Source organism: Haemaphysalis longicornis, unplaced genomic scaffold, assembly GCF_048455015.1.
Source record: "Haemaphysalis longicornis isolate Haplotype H1 unplaced genomic scaffold, Haemaphysalis longicornis Haplotype H1 scaffold_12, whole genome shotgun sequence".
In the NCBI taxonomy this organism is placed as follows: Eukaryota; Metazoa; Arthropoda; class Arachnida; order Ixodida; family Ixodidae; genus Haemaphysalis; species Haemaphysalis longicornis.
This window is the reverse complement of record NW_027526225.1, coordinates 3,160,437-3,180,966: the sequence shown is the minus strand read 5'-3', so window position 1 is coordinate 3,180,966 and position 20,530 is coordinate 3,160,437. Positions and strand designations below refer to the sequence as shown.

Sequence of the window (20,530 nt, the reverse complement as noted above, 5' to 3'; positions counted from 1 at the left end):
TTCATAGCTGACTGAACCACTGTGTGTTTGCTGAAGTTATAATAAACAGTGACTGCAGGCGTCTGTCGTCCACCTGTGCTTCCACAATGGAAGCAACTGCAATTAGTGACTGGTGGCACTGCATCTGAAGTTAAAATGTCTGTTACAAGCGAGATTATTGATTAAACTTCAAGGATGACTTGTCCCTTATAACCAATCTTCTACATCCAATGTCTGTTATAAAAGAGGTCGATTTAATGGGAAAGATAGGGCAGCCAACCATGTGGGCGAATAGTGTCTCTTATACCCATTTGTCTCTTACATCAGTGTCTCTTGTAACGAGGTTCAACTGTACTTGGATTGGCTAGCCATGTGGCTTCTTTCCACTCTTGAAGCCCAAATCAACAAATAAGGGTAAGCTTCTTCTTTATGTTTGCGTTGCACGAAGTTTCTAAATAATCCCTAACAAATAACTCAATTTGAAGCTCCATTTTTATAATAATTCAACAAATTTGAATAATCGTTTCCATTAATGCTTTCTTACAGCCACAGGTGACTTTCGAGCCTGTTGGTGAGCCGTGCCAAGGACAAGTGGAACGTCACTGGCACCAGATTTCCCTGTAGTATACACTAGTACCAAACTCTATGGCCAAAGCATGACGAAGAACCCTTCTTCCAGCAAACTACCACGCTCGAAAAGGATCCCACTCGCGCTGCCTTGCCAAGCCCCCTACAGCAGACGGACAACAAAAGCCCAACAAGAACCTCAGAACTGAAACTGTGCTGGGCATGCGTGATGGACAGCTTAGGGCGACACTCCATTACAGGCAGCAATTCCTGCCCGAGATGAAGACGGATACGAGTGATACGCCCCCAAACGTTTCAGCACACAGAGGGAGGGCCCTCACCGGCGAGGGTGGCCGTCTTGAGGAAGTTCATGGTGGTCTCGAAGGTCATCTGCTGCAGCGGGGAGGCGTTGTTCTCCATGGCGATGCGGTTGCACGCCCGGTAGCTTCCGTCAAACGTCATGTAGTCGGCCACCAGCAGCAGGTGCCGGGGGTCCACCTCGATGCCGTACACCGCAAACACGTTGGCCACCTCCTGCGCAGTGACGGTGGACGGATCGTGCCGTGAAGCACAGGCAACCCTCGAAAGATCCTTTCCAGTGACAAGAAGACCACACCAGCGTCTCCAAGTCTTCAGCATTCGACCGACACCACCGTCGCACGTGCCCAAGCATGAGGGGTTCTTGGTGTGCTCCAACGCCAAATCATGGGTTGCCAGGAGGCCAAGAATGTACAAGGTCGATGTGCCACTTGTACCAAGCTAACTTTATCATTAAGTGTTTGTTTGATTGATTGATTGATTGATTGATTGATTGATTGATTGATTGATTGATTGATTGGTTGTGGGGTTTAATGCGACAAAGCTACACCTGGGCCATGAGGCACACTGTGGTAAAGGGCTCCGGATTAATTCCAACCACCTGGGGACCTCTTAACGTGTGCCGAAATCCTGACACACAGACGTTTACGCTTTCCAACTGCACTTGAAAAGCAGCTACCACGGTCGGGATCAAACCAGCGTCCTTGGGAAAGTGTTTTACTCCGTAAATTCGTAACAGAAAGCACTCACCCTAGCAATGGCAGTTCGCGCAGCCTCAATGCCGAAGGTGTTGGCGATGGCATGGATGTCGTTGCTGTAGATGCGCTTGAGATCCAGTATCTCGCCATAACGGAACATTTCCTGCAAAGTGCAACACCGTGAATTTTGGCTCGCGCTGCCAAACGTTGAGCATTCCGCTATGTAGGAGGCAATGCCCCACAGTGAAACAGCTATTCAGGCCCAATTGCACAGCTTCTGACAATCACTCATCACTATGAGCGTGCCCTCACAAAAACGCGAGAGTATGTATGGGTGCCCTAAAATGGGAGTACAGCTTACACAGCTTAGGAGAGCTCATGGACCGTTGACAACTTCGTAGTATTGGTGAAATCCTGATTAAAATTGAACAGAATGTACATTACAGTGGGTTGACCACATATATAAAACTAGCTTTTCATAGATCAAACAGCTTACAATATATGTAAATTTTCCCCAAAAAAGTTTAGTTACATTAAAAAAAAAAACCCTGTGTAATGAGGGTATGCAATTCTTTTGCAACAATCATCTACAGCAAACATAGACTGCTATAAGGGTTGTTTCGCACTTTTAGCTCTCCTAGTTCAAATGTCATCGGGCTCCAAAGTTTATGGTAGAAGGAAAGCCCACAAATTTTTATTACTCTTCTCACACAATGAACCTTGGGCCAGCGTTACTTCTTACTGCCGGAGAAACTGAGCTAGAGGCATAAAACAGCCTTTCTTGCACTCTTAGGTTCTCTATATAAAAGCTGTAAAGAAATCATTACCATTCATCTGTTGTTTCTAAAAACAGAAAAAAAACTGCATACATGAAGAATCTTACATAAAAATTAGAAGCCATTCCACTCTACGACACTGGAGGACCAGCAATGCTGTACAAAATACACGTCACACACACGCATGGTGGGAGAATTACCACATATTTTTCTCATCATTCGGCTTTGCGATTACGTGATCAGACACGGAAGGACAAGGGTTTTATCCCAGCAGACAAACGTGGGGCTGCCCGTTTCTCTCCCACAGAAGCGCGCGTTTTGACAGCAGACAGAAATTCCACAAGCTTTGAAGCTTCAACGTGAAAAACCCAATAATAAACACAGCTGAAACTCGACGTCCTTCATCTTAGAGGCTAATCGTCCCATGATTTGATATGGGTTAGCTTCAATGAAACAAGTGACAGTCATTTTTTTTTTCTTTGCAACCTTAATGCTTCTGTAGAAGTTCGTGCATTGACAGCAGATGGGAACTCTGCCATATTGAAAACATTGCTGTGAACTAATCCAGTAAAACCTCGCTACAAGAGACACTGTTACAAGAGACACTTGGTTATAAGAGACGTTTGAATGAAGACGGTTTGGTTATTTTCTTATGTTCACCATGTTAGCAACGCCGCATAGAAGAGACCTTGGTTACACGGGACATGTTTCTTGGGTCCCTTGAGTGTCTCTTGTAACGAGGTTTTTACTGTAATGACAGGCGAATAAAGCTCGGAGTAAATGATAAGGCTGTCCTGGCGGCCATTTGTCATGCAACTGTTTTTAGGAAAGTTTTGATGAAACAAGAGTCAGCCATTTCCTGCACAGCATTTGAGGCTGGCTTTTGCTGGCTTCCCCGCAAGGGCTTTGCATGCACGCGTGCACAGACAGACAGAGAGATAGAGAGAGAGAGAGAGAGAGAGAGAGAGAGAGAGAGAGAGAGAGAGAGAGAGAGAGAGAGAGAGAGAGAGAGAGAGAACGCACAAAATTCTGGCCCCACACAGCCTCGCAGAGCAAAGAAGCAAGCGCACGCGGGGCAGACTGACCACAAAGTTGACGCCTTCTGTCTGGAGCATCTTGCCACAGCCCGACTTGTCCTTGGTGTCCTTGACCAGGAAGGCCCGCGCAATGCTGGGCACCGAGTGGAACACCGCCCGGGCCGACTCTTCCTCCACCAACGAGGTGAAGTCAAACTTGCTCCCTTGCAGCTCCAGCTGCGCTCCCGACAGGGAGGGGAACATCCAACGCACTGTTATTGACGCGTACACTTAAAGGGGCCATGCAGACAAGATAGAAGTTTGTTTTGTTTGAAACATTCGGTGTTTTATAGTGCCCCCAGTGCTCATCCGGAAGCAAACGATGCTATATCCGCTGAGAAATTAATTTAAGTTAAAATTTTGGTTCTCCCGCCAAATTGCGTGTTTTCCTGACATCTGCCATGACATCACAAAAGCAGGTCTTCAAGTTCAACTTAGTGTGCTTGACAGCAATTGCTTATCGTTAGTCAACCTAGATGGCGCCACCATACCACGGCGGGCCGCTTTCTGCCTTTGATTTGCTTTCGACCGTATTTGTACCTCGCTTGTTTTTGTTAAGGTAGAAAATAATTGTTTCGTGAAACATGGTGTTCGCTCGACAAATACGGTCACATAAGACGCCGTCGCTCTCGCCAACCGGCCAGTGTCGTCTGAGACAGTACCAACAGCAGTACGGATTGGTACTTCTATGCTTTCGTAACTTCCACTGCTTAACCCACCATTCTTACTGCTATAAAAAGAGAATGTCCTAAATGTAAGCACCAATATCTCCTTCAGCAAGCTTATAAACCCTGCCTAATTTGCGTTTGCTTTTGCCGGCCTCAGCCAATCGAAGAGCTCGCTGGTATGACATCATAGGTTCTGTTGCGGAAAATGAGCTAGTGGGTCACTTGGTCATTCCCTTTTTTCCCAATTATGCAGATTATTTGAGCAAAGTTTACGTTAAGAGTGGTGTCAGTATGATAGCAACCAGGCAATCTTTCGAATGAACCAAACTTATGTTTTGTCTGCATGGCCCTTTAAATGTGTACACCACAGAGTTTCTTACTAATGTATCCGTTTTAACCCTGGTGGTGTCAATTGACGCCACTACATAAAAGTTCCTATAGCGCATAGAGAACGAACCCAAAAGTGCTAGCTTTCTGGGGAATTGTTCTTCAAGAATGCCCATTGCCATAGACGTTCTCGTTGTTGCACTTTAGAGCGAACTGGACGCTCCAAAGAAGAAGCTTGCTCCCCTGAAAACAAAACTGCGACACTGAAGCTAAATAAACGGAGGTCCTAGTTTTATTCCCAAGCTCGTAAATCTATAAATACGCGCACTATGAAGTCCATTTTTTGTTTCTAGGCTCATGCGGTCGTAACGTTTAGGAAAACACTTTAACAAGATGCTTCTGCCCAACAAAAATTTTAACTGACAGTTTTACATAATTGCCTCATTAATAAATTAGTTATTACTTGCACTTCCAGCTCTATTTTTTTGTTTCTGGGCTGATCGGAGCCTAAAATTTTGGAAAATACCCAGAAAACATTGTTTTGCTTGAAATTAACAAATCACGGCTCAAAGGGAAGCAGGGAAATCCGGTGCTTAGTGTCCAGGCAGGCCACGCTTCAACAAGCATGACATCAGGTGTGCCAAGAAGTGTTCGTGACCGCACCCAAGGCTCCTGCCCTAGAAATGCAGAGTCCGAACTGGAGAAAAACGACTCGGCCTTTGTTTACTGAGCTCACCTGAAAGGTGAAGGTGCACCACTCCTCCTTGGCGTCGTCGTAGTCGTACTCCAGCACCCAGGGGTTGTACTTCACCACCGACTGCCGACGAGACAAGCAAGACGACGAGTGGGATGACAAGGAGCGGGGAAACGGACAGACCAACGTGCCGCTATCTCGGTGGTACGTAAAGCTAAAAGCCGAGTCACAGCGTGTGCCTTTTAAAAAGACAGTCAACCAATTTTTTTGCAGCGTATGCTCTCTATCCCAAATGAAAGGAACCACAAAGCTTAAAGGGGTACTGACACCAATTTTCGGTGTTAATGTTATTGCACAGTTCGTTTCCTCTACTCAACAGAATACCCTGGCTGAAATATGAGCGGCCTGCGACGCGAAGAACATACTTCAATCGGATCTCATTTATCGCGCCGAAAAAACAGCACGCGGAGCGGCGCTCAGCAAATGGACATCAGTGTGACATCATCCCGTGGTAGGCAAAAGAAATGACGCGGACAGCGCTCAACAAAAACTCGTGACGTCACTTCACGCGCGCAGCCCCGCGAGCGGCGAGCGGGCACCGGCGCATTCACAAATGGGTGCACGTAGCCAGAGCTACCGGCATAACCGCTGCCCAGAAAGGCACTGTTGGCAAAAATAAAGTTCCACACACGGGAAAGGAAGCGATAATATAGCCCAGAATCGCAATAGAAGTCACCATCAGGGCTTTTATTGAAAGCGGTAATCGAATTTCCGCCACAATGCTAAGCCTAGCACCTTCTGGCTGCTCAGCCGCTCAGCTCAGTGAGTGAGTGAGTGAGAGAGAGTATAGACTTACAAATATCCTCGCCTGCCTCTGCCTTTCCGCCTTCTCGTCCCGTACAACTTCCTGAAGGGACATCAGGATATCATGGGCCGCACTTTCCCTCTCATCAGCGGTAGGCGTTGCAGCACCAGCAGCAGCAGGGTTATCAACACCGTCAAACAACTCTTCGTCTGTAAAGCGGAAAGAAAAAAGACGCTTTTCTTTTGCACCAATGCCAGAGTAGGCCAAACATCTCAAGCTCTGACCCCCCTTTTGCGAGATGCGAGTGAGCAACCGCTAGTTTCCACCAATCAGCCAGTCGGTACGATTAAGTACTGTACACTGACACGTATGGGCCTCGTGCGCTGGTATGGTGGCGCCACTGATTCGGTGTGTTCCGCGCCACCTTTCGGACGACGACGACATAACTTCTGAATTCCGCGAGCAGGCGACGTCTAGTAGTGTCTCGTTCGGCAGTGTACGAATATCAGCACAAGAAAGCAAGAATGGCCGCTATTCTTTTTAAATGCGATACAAACAGCCAAACGGTACTCAAATAAAGAGAAAAGGCTTCGCAAGGGCGACAGGAAAGCGATTCATCAAAAAAGAATCGGTTGTATGCAAGCGCCGGTCTCTTTCCAAGCCGCATGGACACGCTGCAATTTCGCAATGGCTTCAACTGAAGTTCACCATCGGCGTCAGCGTCATCGTCCGAATGAAAGACAAAAATAAAAAGGCGAAAACCCGCAAGCGGGAGTGTGCGTGTGTGTGTGTGTGTGCATCGCCTCCTGCAAGCGATATTGTGTGTGAGAGAAGCCGCGATCGCTCCACCAATGGGGACACCCCTGTGCTCCTTTTCTGTGGGGCCCCTCGTCCCCGCAAGAGCATTAAAATTACAGCGCAATGTTCACCGTTCACGCGGCACCGGCAACAATATCCCCAGTGCACTTCATTTCCCTTTTCCACCTGAATCACTTAGCAGTAGTAGTAACGATTTCATTTGTTCGGTTTTACCCTTTCAGTCCTGGTCAGGGCATAACTGACATAACTTCATAACTGGAATCATTTGGCGGACAGCTTAGCGAAGAGGAGACCGGCAACGCGACTTTCCCGGGGCTTGCAGAAGCGAATTTCTCCCGTGTAAACCCCCCCTGTGACTTGTATGTGTCAGGAAGTGATGCGATGTCCGTTGCGTGTGTGAAATTGCTGCGAAAGGTTCGTGTGTATATTGCGACATCAAGGATATGCGGCTTCAAGAGCCCGAAGATTCAGGTTTGTGGAGGCAGGTATTTGAAAATGCAACTGCTTGGGTAAACTCTACCTCAAACTGCTGAAACTACGATGAGTTCATTGGATGGGCTCAGAAAAATATCGCGACGCTTTTTAAAGCGATTTCATGGGTTTATAAACGCGTACTTACTATGCGAATACCTTTTGACGTATATGTGCGTGAGGAAGCTTTCATGAAAGCCTCTAAGCGTTTATTTACCTTGTTGTTTATCGGTCGACATCGACACGGGCACAGATATGGTAGAGCACACAACAGGAGCTATAATTGTGGCCAAATGGTTCCTCGCATTCGAGTGCCAATAAAAATAAAGACCATTTGGAATAATAGAAATTGTTTCAAAGCTAATAGAGTTGTACGTGATGTTCTTGTAACTACATGCCAGCGTGAATACAGTTAAACCTCGATGTAACGAAGTCGGTAAAATTCGTAATTTACTTCGTTACATTGAAATTTCGCTACATTCAAATTCACGGTTTTAATGAAGTGTTCATCCTGTGAAGCATTTCCTGCAAAAGAAAACGTGGCGCGCATACATGGCTGGCGCACTCTTTCTGTTTCTATCAGAGCTTAAAGGGACCCTGCAACACTTGCCATCGACTACTAGTACTGTATTTTGGGATAAAGTCTATTGTCCCAGAAATCTCCTCCCGCAAGAATTATGAAAATCCGTTCACAATTAACGAAACTACGCGCGATGAGAAATCGCGCATAATCGTTCCCTCTCAACTCGAGCGCGAACAAGGCGACGAAACCTGCGCGCTCTCTCCCGGAGAGGGAGGCGGCTCGCGGCGTTCTCTTCGGCGGCCTTTGATATATCATATGCCGGGTAGTTTTCTCCTTTTCTCCGCAACGCGGAGGGGCCTATTTCCGGTCTGGTGCCACAAAAAAGCAGGCATGGGTGCCTGCTCGCAAGTGCGCGCTCGGGCTGGTAGGGCGTTTTTGAAGCAATAAACGTTTGTAGTCGAGTGGTCCCGTTGAAAGGGAAGTATTGAGCTCATCACTCAAACTCCGCGCGCACTCAAAACACAAAATAAACGGCAAAACTGTGCCTACAGGTTCAGGCATAGAAGAGGTTCGTACACAGCGATGACGACGACGGAAATGGGAGAATCTAGCCGCGAAGTTGACCAGTGACAGCCGATCGGGCAGCCATGGCCTATGTGACGTCCCTTAGGCCATGCATAATGAGGACAACTGAAGAGAGAGCGGTTTGTTTTTCTGCGTCTTTCACATCGATTTGCTCGCTCACCGATTCACGTGCACGTGTAATATTTGGCTCAGGTATTCCTGGCAGTGTAATCTAAACGTCGCGCAGGTTTACTTGTACTGCTCAAAGAGTGTTGCAGGGTCCCTTTAACAGTCTACGCGGGCAACAGAGTGAACCGCATGGAGCGTTTTCTCCCCGCAAAAGCGCGCCCCGCAAGCCACAGGCGTGCTGACGCAGCCGCGGAGACAACCCGCGCGATCTGAGTAGCTTCAGCGACCTGAAACGCTGAAACGCAACTCGTGGGGCAAACGAGAGGGGCATGCGAGAAAAAAAAAGCGGATAGCGTGGGCGAAATTTTCACTATAAAGCGTCATACGCGCCGCTTACGAAAGCGCCAATCAAATATCCTCGGCATGCCCGAGCGCTTCGAAGTTCCCGCCATAGAGTGCGCGCCTCCCCGTTGGCGAAACTGGTCAGGCTCCACCAACTGCCGCGTGCAGCGCTGCGTGAGTCACTTCCTGGCGCAAAAGCCGCCGCCGGCGCGTAATCGCGGACGCGGGTGTGAAAAAAACGCGCGCACAAGGTTCACAAAAATTCACAAATGCTTGCTGTAACGATGATACCCAACAAGCATGAGCGAACTCGAAGGGCAAAACGGCGGCATGCGGCGGCGGCGGCCCCGCAAGGGGCGATTAGGCTTACCACCGCGGAAAATGTTTGATGGGCGCTTTCGTGAGCAGCGCGCATGACATTTTACTGTGAAAATTTCGCCAACGTTGTCCGCTTTTTTTTTTTTTTCTCGTATTCTCGTATGCCCCTCTCATTTGCCCCTTGAGTTGCGTTTCAGCGAGCGGTTGGAAGCGGTCGCTGGAGCTGCCCACATAGCGCGGGTGGTCTCCGCGGCTGCGTCAGCGCGCCTGTGGCTTGCGGGGCGCGTTTTGAGTTTTTGTGGGGAAAAAACGCTCCATGCAGTTCACGATGATGCCCGCTAGACGATTAAGCTCCGACAGAAACAGTGCGCCAGCCGTGTATGCACGCCACGCAGTTTGTAGGCAAGGGGCTCACTCACAGACCCGTGGCTCGCTGCATCCGCGGCATTGGGCGGCCTGTGTTGCCGTTCGCGTTTTATTGAGACCCTATTTCGGCGCTTGCGTCTCCCAAAATATACCTCTACAACTTAAATTCCGTGCCTAGTTCTCCATGAAACTTCGTTACATTGAAATTCCGGCAAACGGGACTTCATTACACAGAGGGTGAAAATACATGGTGTGCATACACTTGAAGTTACAAAAATTCCGTGGTTCGCTACATCGAGGGTTTCGTTACATTGAAGTTTGTTACATCGAGGTTTAACTGTATTATTATGCTCGTGCATGCTACCTTTGTCAGAAAAATATTTTGCCCAAGCTCCACTTGAACTCTTTTCCTGTCACCTATGTGGCAGAAGCGCAAACTAAAAGTTGTAGAGCAACATATGTTTGAGATATTGGAGAGTCATTTCAATAAAACTGTAGATGCGAGCTTCCGAATTGTGTCTATATGTGTCCATTTGTTTATTATGACGCTGTGTAGCGCAAACATTTACGTTTCTATTGTTTTCATTTTAAAGCTTTCTTTATATTTTGCTGGTCTGACTACGTACAATGAAAGCATGCATATCCGTGGGATGCTCCTTGTATTTTCTGATGAGTGCACAGTTATTATACTGACACCAATCTGTTTGAAGAGCTACAAAAATAAGCACTCGTTCCGTTCAGCTGGATAGACGGCAGTTTTTCGCAGCTGTCTTACGCCTAGTAGCCGTCAGATACGCGAAATGCACCTATGAATCTGTTCTTTTTATTTTTTCTTGGGTACTATGTGCTTTGTGCACGTCGGCGTCGCAGGCAGCTGATTCGTGTAGTCGTCTGCTTTTATTGGAGAAGGGGCGTTTTCTAAAATATCTCACCTTGTATTCCCGCACAACTCGTCAGCCGAATACCGTATTTACCCGATTCTAACGCACCCCCGATTCTAACGCGCACCCGATTTTCCTGGCAAAAAAACCGGAAAAAGTCGCACCTCCGATTGTAACACGCACGGGACTTTGTGACCCAGACAAACGAATGCGAGAGAAACGGGCGATTTATTTCCCGAAGTAATCTCATTCATCTCACTCCTCGTCGCTGTCCGCTGACCACAACATCTCATCCTCGGTGCCTTCAAGCGCATTCGGGATGCCACACTTCTGAACGAACGTTCAACCATGGTCGATGGGATCGTGGCCCACGCCTCGCACGCCCGTCCCGAGAGCTTCTCCAGAGGTGCACGCTTCAGCCAACCGCTCGTTTTGAACACGTGGGAGCCGCTGCTGCCATTGCTGTTATCAAGTGCGCAAGTCAAACGATTTGACGATTTGTGTGAACGCCGATAGAAAAGCCTAGACGCCTAGGCTTGCTGCGTCTGGAAAATAGTTGCTAAAAGCTTTGGCGCCATCTTGAGGTAGCGATGGCAATGGGTGGGACGAAATTTCCGCTGTTTCGGCAGTTTCGGTTTTGTATCCGATTCTAACGCGCATGCGATTTTTCGGCCTATTTTATCGGAAAAAAAGTGCGTGTTAGAATCGGGTAAATACGGTATTACTATGAATATTTGGTTTCGGTGAACGTAACAAAATGCTGTAATTGTTGTTTACTAATTTTCCGGTTGTTGTTTAAATTGAGCCTCGTAGCAAACTGCTTTATATGTTTATTTTGTTCTTCAGAAAAAATTCCGCCGCCACATGTTTTTTTGAAACTGCAGTGCACGAGGCCCATAAGTAGGGATTGATCATGAGTTGACCCCCTAACTTTTGAACTGCTCTGAATGGACAAAAAAAAAAAAAAAAGTTTGACAGCAGATGTTAGGTAGTTGCGAATATTCATTTCTTTTTGATATCCAATCAATCAGTACATCAGTCTGTATTCATTTCAATAAAAATTTCAGAGCATTCAGTACTAAGAAGTAATGAAAGCTAGGGTAAGTATCATGTATTTGTACAGTAGAATCTCGATGATACGATTCTGGGTGATACGAATTTCGGGATGATACGAATTTCTGAAAAGTCCCGGCAAAATTGCATTGTTTGCAATGGGAAAAATTTCGGCTGTTACGAACGGACCTGCGCGGCCCGGCGGATGATACGAACGAGCCGGCGAGGCGCCCAACTGCCGAACAAGGAAGTGACGGCTCTCTCTCCCCATTTGTCACTCCTCTTTCTCCAGAAACGGCCGGGCTGTTGTTTTCTGCTCGCGAAAACGCGCCCCGCACGCCCCATGCGCGCCGCGAAACCTCTCGCACGCTGCGCGCGCCGCGGCCGGCGGCGGCAACATGGCGGCGGCTTCGGCCGCGAAGTGGCACGGCCGCTTGAGCGACTGCTTCTAGCCGCTCTTTAAAATGCCGCTCAAGGCAGACATGAAGTTTCTTGTGCAGTAAAGGAGCTGATAACGTTGGCGAAAACGGTACTATAAAACACCATCCGCGCCGCTAGTGACAGCGCCCATAAAATATCTGCTGGAGTGCTAAGCCTAAACATCGCGGGCGGCATAGAGGCGGGCGGAGCCAGCGGGCTGTCAATCGTTTCGCAAGTCGTCAGCGTCTTTTTCTGACCGAGGTAGGAGATACCGCGGGCGCGAAATTGTCAATGCGGCCTTGAAAATACAGCGCGCGCAAAGCCGAGGCGTGCGAATTGTGTGCAAAAACGCACCATGCGGTTCACGCTTGACTGTTGCGGCGTGTAGCGAGCTTGGACACCGGGAGTGAGGAGACAAGCGCGAAGCTAGGCGAAGCGTTACGCGCTCCAGAAAGGACTGCTTTGTGACGTGGGGGTTTAAAAAAAGCAAAAAAAATCATGGATTTGTTCACGCGAAAGTAAGAAAAGAAATAAACGAAAACTTTTTTCACCGCTCAATTTTTCGCTCTGTGTTGGTTCATACGAATTTCGGATGATACGAATATTTTTCGCGGTCCCGCAAGATTCGTATCATCGAGATTCTACTGTATTATACAAGAAATTCAGATATCCTCTCCTTGTATAAGCCCCTCCTTAAAGCAGTTTACCATGGCCTTAGCTTCTGTGCAACCGCAAATTCCAAGGCCGTTCTCAGCCTGGCATAGGTGGACGACCAGCAGAGCTGTCAACATAATTGTACGAGAACTTGTTCTGAACACTTCAATGCATCACTTGATTTGGTAGCAACAGTAACAATGGCTTTGTGGTTGCTACGATACACACTCGTCAGCACTGCAGGCACATTCTTGGACAAAGTCAACTCGATGCATGTACGCCACTGGGTAGTTCCATACGTCTCCAACACAGAGAACACGTAAACCACTCCCAGTGATTTCACCGACACTGGAACGCCCCCAACTACGACCACATGGGTAGTGTCATTGCAATTGACCCACACTAAGTGATTAGTTGTGTTGAACCTTTCAACATCGTTGTTCAGCTTTGTAAGTGAGCCGCTGCTATCCATCCTTGCACTGATCACGCAATGCAATGTAGCATGGATGCTTTCCGAGCTTTCCTTTCGCTCCGCCAGGTGTCACCCCATGCCTTACTGGCTTTCTGCTAGCATTACCTAACTTAATGCTCCCCTAACCTGAAAAGCAAGCTTTATTCCATTAAGCTGTTTTATTAGGTAAATGTTAAGCTAAGTTAAGTCCAGTTTCTGTCCCACAGGTGGCGCCCCTCAGCTTCCGTGAAGCAGAAGTCCCTAGCAGAGTTTCACAACAGGGCTCAGAGGCAGATTTGAGTGAGGGGGGATTTGATTGATTGATTGATTGTAGGGTTTAATGTGTGGACGCAATGCAGGCGATGAGGTGTGCCGTAGTAAAGGGCTACAGATTAACTTTGACGCCCTGGGGATCTTTAACATGTGCCGAAATCTCGCACACGGGCGTTTTTGCTTTCTGCCTCCATCAAGGAAGGGGCGGGGGGAAGGGGGGGAAGGCGGGAGGGGGGCAGCTGCTCTCCCTAGGCGACCTAGTTACCTTGTTTCGGACCGACATAAAGGTCTACTGGCGGCCACTGGGTGCATAAATAGACAGACTTAATTACCATGTTATTAATTTAATTTTAGTTGTTATTAGGACAATAACGATAAACATTATTATTATCGTCTACTGTAACATCATCATCATCACTAAAAAACTCCCCATCCGCAAATACGGGCCCTGACCGGTGCGTAGCGGAGCACTCCGACTCTCACCTGACTCGGTGGCGACGCGCTCCTCTTCCTCAGCCTCCTCGTACTCCCTCTCCTGGGCGTGGCGGGCGGCTGCCTGGTGGGCGACCGTGTCTCCGTCCCCCTCCCCCTCGTCCGAGCTCTCCCCCTCCGCGTCGTTCGCCTCGGGCCGGGACGGCATCCCATCGCCCCCGTCGTCGGCGTCTCCGCCACCACGCCGCTGCCGTGACTTGGCCGTCCGCGTCATCCTGGAGGGGCGCGCAGGGCGCAAGAAAGTGAATCTCTTCATCAGAGTCGCTAACAGGATGCACAAAAGGTGCTCACCTGCTTTGGCAGATCAATGCACGTGGCTTAGAAGCATGCCACACTGGGCGGAAATGACGACTCTCCAATGACATCAGAAGGCGGCAGGAAGTGGGGACTATTTTTTACAGCACAGCTTGCAGCATTGTGAATTGGAAGAATTAAAGCCGTTCCACTCAACGTGAAAGCTGTCGTAAATGCAGAGCAGTGATTCGCCATAACGGCCTGTGGCACCGTTATCCGCTTACTGCTACTACCCATCACGCTCTTCCCCTCCCTGTCTCACTTCTCTCTTGATGAATTGAACGGAGGTTTGTCCAAAGCAGTTCAAATTTCCCGCCTTCGCAGTGCTCGCGCGCCCCCTGCCTGGAACGAACAGCGCGAGCGGTTCTCGCACGTGCCGGCACCTTACTGCGCAGTCCACAACGCGTTGTTTTTGGCGGTCCCATCTCCCCGCGCGGGGGACTCGAGTAAATGCGTCGCATAGGGGGTGGGTGTATTGCGTTAACGTTTAGTGTTTGGGGAGTTGGTGGTAGTGAATGCGTTGTATCAGCAGCTTCTTGACGTAGTTTGAATGAGTCAAGGATATAAGGCGCGTTCGTAGCCTCCCATTCTGTGTCGGCTTTGTGGCGCAGTGGGTAGAGCACCATGTACATTGCGTTCCGCCCGCAGGGTCGAGGGATCGAAACCAGGCGCCGGATAGTATTTTTTTTTATACAGTGTAGACCATTTATAACGTAACCGCTTATAGTGCGGGACCGGATATAACGCGGGTTTTCGCGACCACCGGTTTGCCTCCCATAGAACTCAATGCATAAGCATACCGCTTAAGATGCGGTTGGCCGAAGCACAATACCGTTTATAGTGCGGTTTTTCGGCGGGTCTGGTGATCGACCGGCGCAGCTGTGGCATCGTTTTAGGGTAGCAAAAGAAAAAAAAAAAAAAAGTGAAATCGGCCATCTGACGCAGCGTGCACCCCTTGCCCTCCTCTAACGTAGACACCCAAAGAAAAAAAATAGGCACCCTTTAGTTCGTGCGTACCTGATAACCACAACTGACCTTGCTTGATGCATCTCGGAAGATAGCGACAGTCTCCCCATCCGCGCGCGGCAAGTTGATTTTATTAATCGGGAACCGCATGGCCCGTTTTCGCGCACGAATCGTGCACATCAGCGTTGCGCGTTTTTTTTTTTTTTTTCGTGCTTGTGTCGACGATTCCGCGCTCGCGGTGGCTTCTTCGCGTGGCAGTGGGAGGAGCCTGACGACTTGCACCAATGGGGAGACGCGCTCCGAGCCGGCTAGCCGCGCCAGAGATGTTTAGGCTTACCACCGCGGTATTTTTTGATGGGCGCTTTCACAAGCAGCGTGGATGGCAGTTTATATTGCCGCGAACCATACATTGGGTTTGTTTATTTGTGTTTTGCTTTTACCGCCCGGCTGCGCCGGTCTGTGTTATCTCTGCGTTAAGGGAAGCGCGTGTTCCATTCTTTCTTTCTGTGCCGCATGTGTTATCTGTTGTGATAGGGAGAGCATTCCGATCTAACGTGAACAGCCCAGAATAATCTTCTTGGATCTACTATGTTCTCGATGCGAATCGACGTTTCGAGAACCACGCGCCCCAAAAGATAAAAAGCCTGCAGTGCGGATGCCGGGGCATTCGATTCGACGACACTCGCCTGTGCAAGTCACTTTGTTGACCGCTGCTTCGCCGCCTCTGTATTCTTTTGAGTCGTTAGGGGAGCACAAGTTCGCTCCAATAAACGTGTTTCTCATTCAACACAACTGCATCGTCCTTGGCTACGTGACATCTGGTGGAGGTGCGGGGTACGCACCCTTCATGCCCACTACAACCTCTGGAAGCCGCCAAGCCAGTCCAACAAGAGCCAGCCTCCGCGTGCAAGATTTACCACCCGAGTTCGGTCTACTACCGGAGAAGACGAAGAAGAAAAACGTCGCAACCAGCACCATGCTCAACCAAGCCAATCCTCCTGTCGTTCTGCAGCAGCCACGGGAACCGCCATCATTCCGAGGAGCCCCCGCAGAAGACCCAGAAGAATGGTTGGAGAAACTGGAGCGCGTCCGGAAATTCAACAGGTGGGACGACGCAGAAACGTTCCGGCACGTTTTCTTTTACTTGGAAGATTCGGCTCGCACTTGGTTCGAGAACCACGAGAGCTCCTTGACAAACTGGGCTCAGTTCAAAAGCGAGTTCACTAAGACCTTCACTACCGTCGTGCGGAAAGAAAGAGCCGCCCTTTTGTTGGAAACGCGCACGCAACACCCCAACGAAGGTGTCGTGATCTTCGTTGAGGAGATGAAGCAGCTATTTCGCCGCGCGGACCCCGAAATGACGGAAGAAAAGAAGTTGCGCTTCTTAATGCGCGGAGTGAAGGAGGAACTGTTTGCTGGACTTGTCCGAAATCCGCCCAAAACCGTCGCCGAATTCGTGACCGAAGCCAGCACCATTGAAAAAGCCCTCGAAATGCGTGCTAAGCAGTATGACCGCAACTTTGTTGGCGCGACCAATGAGAACGACTTTGGCAGCACGCGGATCCCGGCCGACAGCCTACGCGAGACTATCCGCGCAATAGTGAGAGAGGAGCTGCGGAAACTTCTCCCAACGCCGCCGCATCCCCAAGTCGCTTCCCTCACCGACGTGATTAGAGAAGAAGTGCAACAAGCGTTGGGAACTTCTACGCCATCCGAGGTACCCCGAGAGCCACAAGCTATGACATACTCCGCGGCTGTTCGTCGACCCCGCCCTACTCCAACACGCCGTCAAGAGGCCCCGCCGTACCGCCGCCCACTGTCACCCGCCCGACCCCCGGTAGCCCGAAACCAGACGCCGAGGAAGACGGACGTATGGCGAACTCCCGATAACCGTCCTCTGTGCTACCACTGCGGAGAGGCCGACCACATTTACCGTCGCTGCCCATACAAGAGGCTCGGACTGCGTGGTTTCTCCGTCGACGCACCTCGCCCTCTCCCTGGCCAACGACCACGTGAGATCGACGAGTATCTATCTGAAACCAGCCGTGGCCCAGCGCGTTTCAACCGTTCGCCGTCGCCCTACCCATACCAATCGCCGAACCGCCGTAGCAACGCTGACTTCGCCCGTGGAAGGTCCCCCAGCCCACGCGGGGGAAACTAAAAGCAGCAACTTCTGGAGGTGAAGTTGCTCTACGGCGAAAAACCGGAAACCCTCCAACGACGCAAGGACGCGCCGAAGACAGTGATTCACGACATGCCCTCATCCCGACGACCCGACCTAACCCTGATGAGACTCCCGAACACGACGACAGCTATACGCCGCGACGCTTACCCGACCTGACCGAGACGTCCGCTGAGAAGACATGGACAACGACGACGCACAGTGCCCGACCGTCAACACGCACAAGCCGAGATGCGACGCCCCGACGCACCCGGAACTCGAGGAAGGCGGCATCCGACGTCAAGGTGTCCATCGACGGTTTTGATGTAGTCGCCCTCGTAGACACGGGAGCCGACTACTCCGTAATGAGCGGACCATTTGCGTCTAAGCTGAAGAAAGTTATGACCAGATGGGACGGTCCGCACATACGCACAGCAGGAGGCCACATCGTGACGCCAAGTGGAATGTGCACATCGCGCGTCACCATAGATGGCACGACGTACCCTGTAGTGTTCGTCGTTTTGCCCAACTGCTCCCGCGACGTAATTCTCGGAATGGACTTTTTGACAGACAACGGCGCAATAATCGATCTCCAGACGAAGTCGATAACTTTTTCCTCCGACCACTCCATGACGCCGGAATTGAACCCCGAACACCGTGCAGCTGTAAGGATCGCCGATGATCACGTCACCCTGCCACCCCGCGCAAGCTTGATGATCACCGTCTACTGTGAAGGTGCTGCTCCCGACGTCGACGCTATCGTGGAGAGTGACCGAAGGTTGCTTCTTGACCGCGGTGTGTCTGTCGCAAGAGGCATTGCGCGGTTTAAGCATCGCAAATCCCATGTTTTGGTCACCAATTTCACCGACGAGTACCAGCATTTAAACAAGGGCGCTGCAATTGCGTTCGTCGAAGAAACGCAACTAGCAAGTGACGTGATAGCAGTCGCCGACTTTGAACGCGCACCCGACGATACCTTCAAGCTTCCGCACCCCTTCGACGTGAATCCGGCGCTACCGCAAGAAGAAAGGAACAAGTTATTGGCTTTGCTGCGTCGCTACAGCGAGTGTTTTTCGTCGAACTCAAAGTTACGTCAAACACCTCTGGCGAAGCACCGGATAATAACCGAGGATGGAGCCCGACCTACCCGACAGTCACCGTACCGCGTCTCTTCCCACGAGCGGGAAGCCATCCGGACTCAAGTCGACGACATGCTCAACGACGACATTATACAGCCATCGAAAAGTCCGTGGGCTGCGCCGGTCGTACTCGTGAAGAAAAAAGACGGCACACTGAGGTTCTGCGTTGACTACCGGCGATTGAACAAAATCACGAAAAAGGACGTGTACCCCCTGCCACGAATCGACGACGCCCTCGACCACCTCTGCCATGCGAGGTACTTCTCATCGATGGACCTCAAGACCGGCTACTGGCAAATTGAAGTGGACGAGAGAGATCGAGAGAAGACTGCATTCATAACCCCGGACGGCCTATACGAGTTCAAGGTAATGCCGTTTGGGCTATGCACGGCACCAGCAACGTTCCAAAGAGTCATGGACACTGTGCTAGCTGGCCTGAAGTGGCACACCTGCCTCGTATACCTCGACGACGTTGTGGTATTCTCCCGGACTTTCGACGAACACCTCGCAAGGTTGCAGTCAGTACTCGAGGCCATCCGTACGTCGGGGTTAACGCTGAAGCCTGAAAAGTGCCGCTTCGCGTACGAGGAACTGAAGTTTTTGGGCCATGTCGTCAACGCCGCGGGAGTCCTGCCTGACCCGGCGAAAACTTCAGCCATAGCGAACTTCCCAAGGCCGAAAGATAAGAAGGGCGTGCGCAGATTTCTTGGACTGTGCGCATACTACCGGCGCTTCGTCGCAAACTTCGCACGCATTGCAGAGCCGCTCACGCGCTTGACGAAAGATAGCACCGCTTTCAGCTGGGAAGACGACCAAGAAAAAGCATTCTGCGAGCTGCAAAAACACCTGCAAAGCCCGCCCGTGCTCGCTCATTTCGACGACAACGCCGAAACGGAAATACACACGGACGCCAGTGATATAGGCTTGGGTGCCGTCCTTGTCCAAAAGCAAAACACAAATAAACAAACCCAATGTATGGTTCGCGGCATTATGGCAGCATCTACGTCCGCACCCACTACGTCCGGAGTGGGTGCGGACGTAGTGGCAGCACCCACTTCGCGGCAGCACCCACTACGTCCGGAGCTGCCGTGACTGCCAGCGACGAAAAACGCCGCCGACAAGACCCGCCGGACTTCTGCAACCGATCGCCGTCCCATCGAGACCATTTCAACAGATTGGAATGGACCTTTTAGGCCCGTTCCCTACGTCACGATCACAGAACAAGTGGATTGTCGTAGCGACAGACTACATGACGCGCTACGCAGAGACCGCCGCTCTTCCGAGGGGGACTGCACAAGAAGTGGCGAAGTTCTTTATAAGCCAAGTTGTGCTGCGACATGGAGCCCCGGAAGTCCTAATCACAGACCGCGGAACGGCATTTACTGCGGAGCTGATGCAAGGAGTATTACGCTACAGCAACACGGATCACCGAAGAACGACGGCGTACCACCCCCAAACGAACGGACTAACAGAACGTCTGAACAAGACAATCGCAGATATGCTGTCAATGTACGTTGACGTTGAACATAAGACTTGGGACGAAGTGCTCCCGTATGTCACGTTTGCGTACAACACGGCTATCCAGGAGACGACACAGCTGACGCCGTTCGAGCTTGTCTACGGTAGAAGGCCGACTACGATGCTCGACGCCATGCTTCCGCACGTAGAAGACGACGACCTCAACGCCGACGTCCACGGATATCTTCAACGTGCGGAAGAGGCCCGCCAGCTCGCTCGAGTTCGTATAACGGACCAGCAGCTGGTGGATGCGGGCCGCTACAACCTCCGACGCCGAGACGCCGAGTACCAACCAGGGGATCGTGTGTGGGTTTGGACTCCCATCCGACGACGCGGACTCAGTGAGAAGCTCCTGCGACGGTATTTCGGACCCTACCAGATTCTACGACGTGTTGGCCAACTTACCTACGAAGTGATCCCCGATGGTGACTCCGGCACATCACGACGACGCACGCGGCCTGAAGTCGTCCACGTGGTTCGCTTAAAACCTTTCTACGGACGATGACGAACTTTTATTTTCATTTGTTCGGACTGTCGCTTATGTTAGCATCGGGTCGATGCACTCTTAGAGGGGGGGGTAATGCCGCGAACCATACATTGGGTTTGTTTATTTGTGTTTTGCTTTTACCGCCCGGCTGCGCCGGTCTGTGTTATCTCTGCGTTAAGGGAAGCGCGTGTTCCATTCTTTCTTTCTGTGCCGCATGTGTTATCTGTTGTGATAGGGAGAGCATTCCGATCTAACGTGAACAGCCCAGAATAATCTTCTTGGATCTACTATGTTCTCGATG

General features: G+C 50.4%; 1 protein-coding gene across 1 annotated transcript in view; it reads right to left on the bottom strand.

Annotated features, from left to right (window-relative positions):
- Polr1a (RNA polymerase I subunit RpI1) overlaps positions 1–20,530 on the bottom strand; it is a 135,300-nt gene that overhangs the window by 9,254 nt on the left and 105,516 nt on the right. Inside the window, exons 25-30 of the mRNA XM_077692741.1 lie at positions 13,656–13,879; positions 5,960–6,117; positions 5,146–5,226; positions 3,424–3,591; positions 1,615–1,725; positions 888–1,080 (exon numbers count right to left, since the gene is read on the bottom strand). Coding sequence (XP_077548867.1) covers positions 888–1,080; positions 1,615–1,725; positions 3,424–3,591; positions 5,146–5,226; positions 5,960–6,117; positions 13,656–13,879 — 935 coding nt within the window. The remainder of the gene's footprint in view (positions 1–887; positions 1,081–1,614; positions 1,726–3,423; positions 3,592–5,145; positions 5,227–5,959; positions 6,118–13,655; positions 13,880–20,530) is intronic.